The sequence below is a fragment of the Myotis brandtii genome, unplaced genomic scaffold, assembly GCF_000412655.1.
Source record: "Myotis brandtii unplaced genomic scaffold, ASM41265v1 scaffold7737, whole genome shotgun sequence".
Lineage (NCBI taxonomy): Eukaryota > Metazoa > Chordata > Mammalia > Chiroptera > Vespertilionidae > Myotis > Myotis brandtii.
This window is the reverse complement of record NW_005371100.1, coordinates 1-1,587: the sequence shown is the minus strand read 5'-3', so window position 1 is coordinate 1,587 and position 1,587 is coordinate 1. Positions and strand designations below refer to the sequence as shown.

At 36.2% G+C, this 1,587-nt stretch overlaps 1 protein-coding gene across 1 annotated transcript in view; it reads left to right on the top strand.

The window, feature by feature from the left end:
- The window catches only part of LOC102247042 (alcohol dehydrogenase 4-like), a gene marked incomplete at its 5' end in the record, with an annotated part of 10,374 nt that extends 9,405 nt beyond the window's left edge, over nucleotides 1–969 (top strand). The window contains one exon of the mRNA XM_014530776.1: nucleotides 449–969. Within this exon, the coding sequence (XP_014386262.1) occupies nucleotides 449–473 (25 nt within the window). The remainder of the gene's footprint in view (nucleotides 1–448) is intronic.
- Between the last annotated feature and the right edge of the window lie 618 nt (nucleotides 970–1,587).

Genomic DNA, 1,587 nt, shown 5'->3' with positions numbered 1-1,587 from the left:
TATCCCTCTCCCTTCCTCTCTGTAAAAAAATCAATGAAATATATATTTTTTTAAAATGTTAAAAAAAAAAAAGAAAGTAGCATCCCAACACACCAACCACCTCCTTTTGATGCCAAATTTGCCCTCGGCTACAGGATTATTCCAAGATGAAAAGGTCACTACAACACAGCATGCTCTACTTCTCACAGCACCACTAGGCAGCCAAGTCCTCACCCAGGGCAAGTGAGGTCCCCAATTCTCTCCCAGCTTATTGGCATCATATATAAAGTTTTATTAGTGCCAGGAATAAAGGAGGATAACAAGATAAAAGAAATTAGGCTTACCAAATTGTGTGTCTATAAAGAAAGATTAAATCAAATCCCAAAAGGATAAAACAAAAATTATTTGTGAGTTTTGGTTAAATTTATCATAAAAGTTGTACTGATTTTTTTAATATAATTATTAACAGCATTCGAACAGTCTTGACCTTCTGAAGAAGCCAGGAACAATTTGGAAGACTATCTGCCTGAATCTGAACCTGATAATCTGGTTAATTTATAACCTGATATGATGAACCAAAGATCACCATGAATTTAAATAAATATTTACAGTTAACATCTCAACATCAAATAGCTATAAAGATTATAGCATTTGTAGTAAAATACAGTAATAGTTCCTGCGTTAAGTAACTATAATAACTGATGTGTTTATTAATAAAATTGTTTAAAAACTAGTTCTGGAGAAATGGTAATAAAGAATAAAGAGGTAATAACTAGATTAGCTACACATTCACAATATTTTAGGTTGGGTGATACATATACGGGTTCTCAGTACACTGCTCTACTTTTGAATATGCTGCACATTTTTCCATAATAAAAAAATTTTACTAGAAAAAAAATCACATGTATATATACAAAAGGTACATATATCTTTAAAGTATATATCACACATATGTAATGCTGTTATGTAATTTCAGAGTTCCAATAAACTATGAGCTACTCTTATTTAATAAACTGCTAAATAATTTCCTTTTTAACATCTGTTCATTTATTTTTATTAGCCCCACTTTACCTCTGTGAATTATAATCACAAGTAGTAGGATATTAGAAGCTATATAAATAAAAAACATGATGTTGAAGATTTTTTAAAAGTAAAAACACATCTAACTCTCAAATTTCCATCTTTACTAGATAATTGCTTTTTTCATCTTTGATAATTATTATAACACTAGAGGCCCATCTGTGCACCAGTGGGGTCCCTCAGCCTGGGCTGCGGGGATCGGGCTGAAACCAGCTCTCCGACATCCGCCGAGGGATCCCAGATTGCGAGAGGGCCCGATCCCAACAGGCCAGGCTGCGGGACCCCACTGGTGCACTGGGCCTCTAGTATGCATATAAGATCTTTAGTTAATCTCTTCCCACCCTCTCCCCTCCCCCTTCCCTCTGAGATTCATCGGTCTGTTCCATATTTCCATGCCTATGGTTTCTGCTCCTGCATTGAGCATCTGCCCCCTGGTGGTCAGTGTGTGTCATAGTGACTGGCTGGTTGGCCAGTCGGCCGGTCACTTAGCCTTTTATATATCTACTAGAGGCCCGATGCATGAAATTC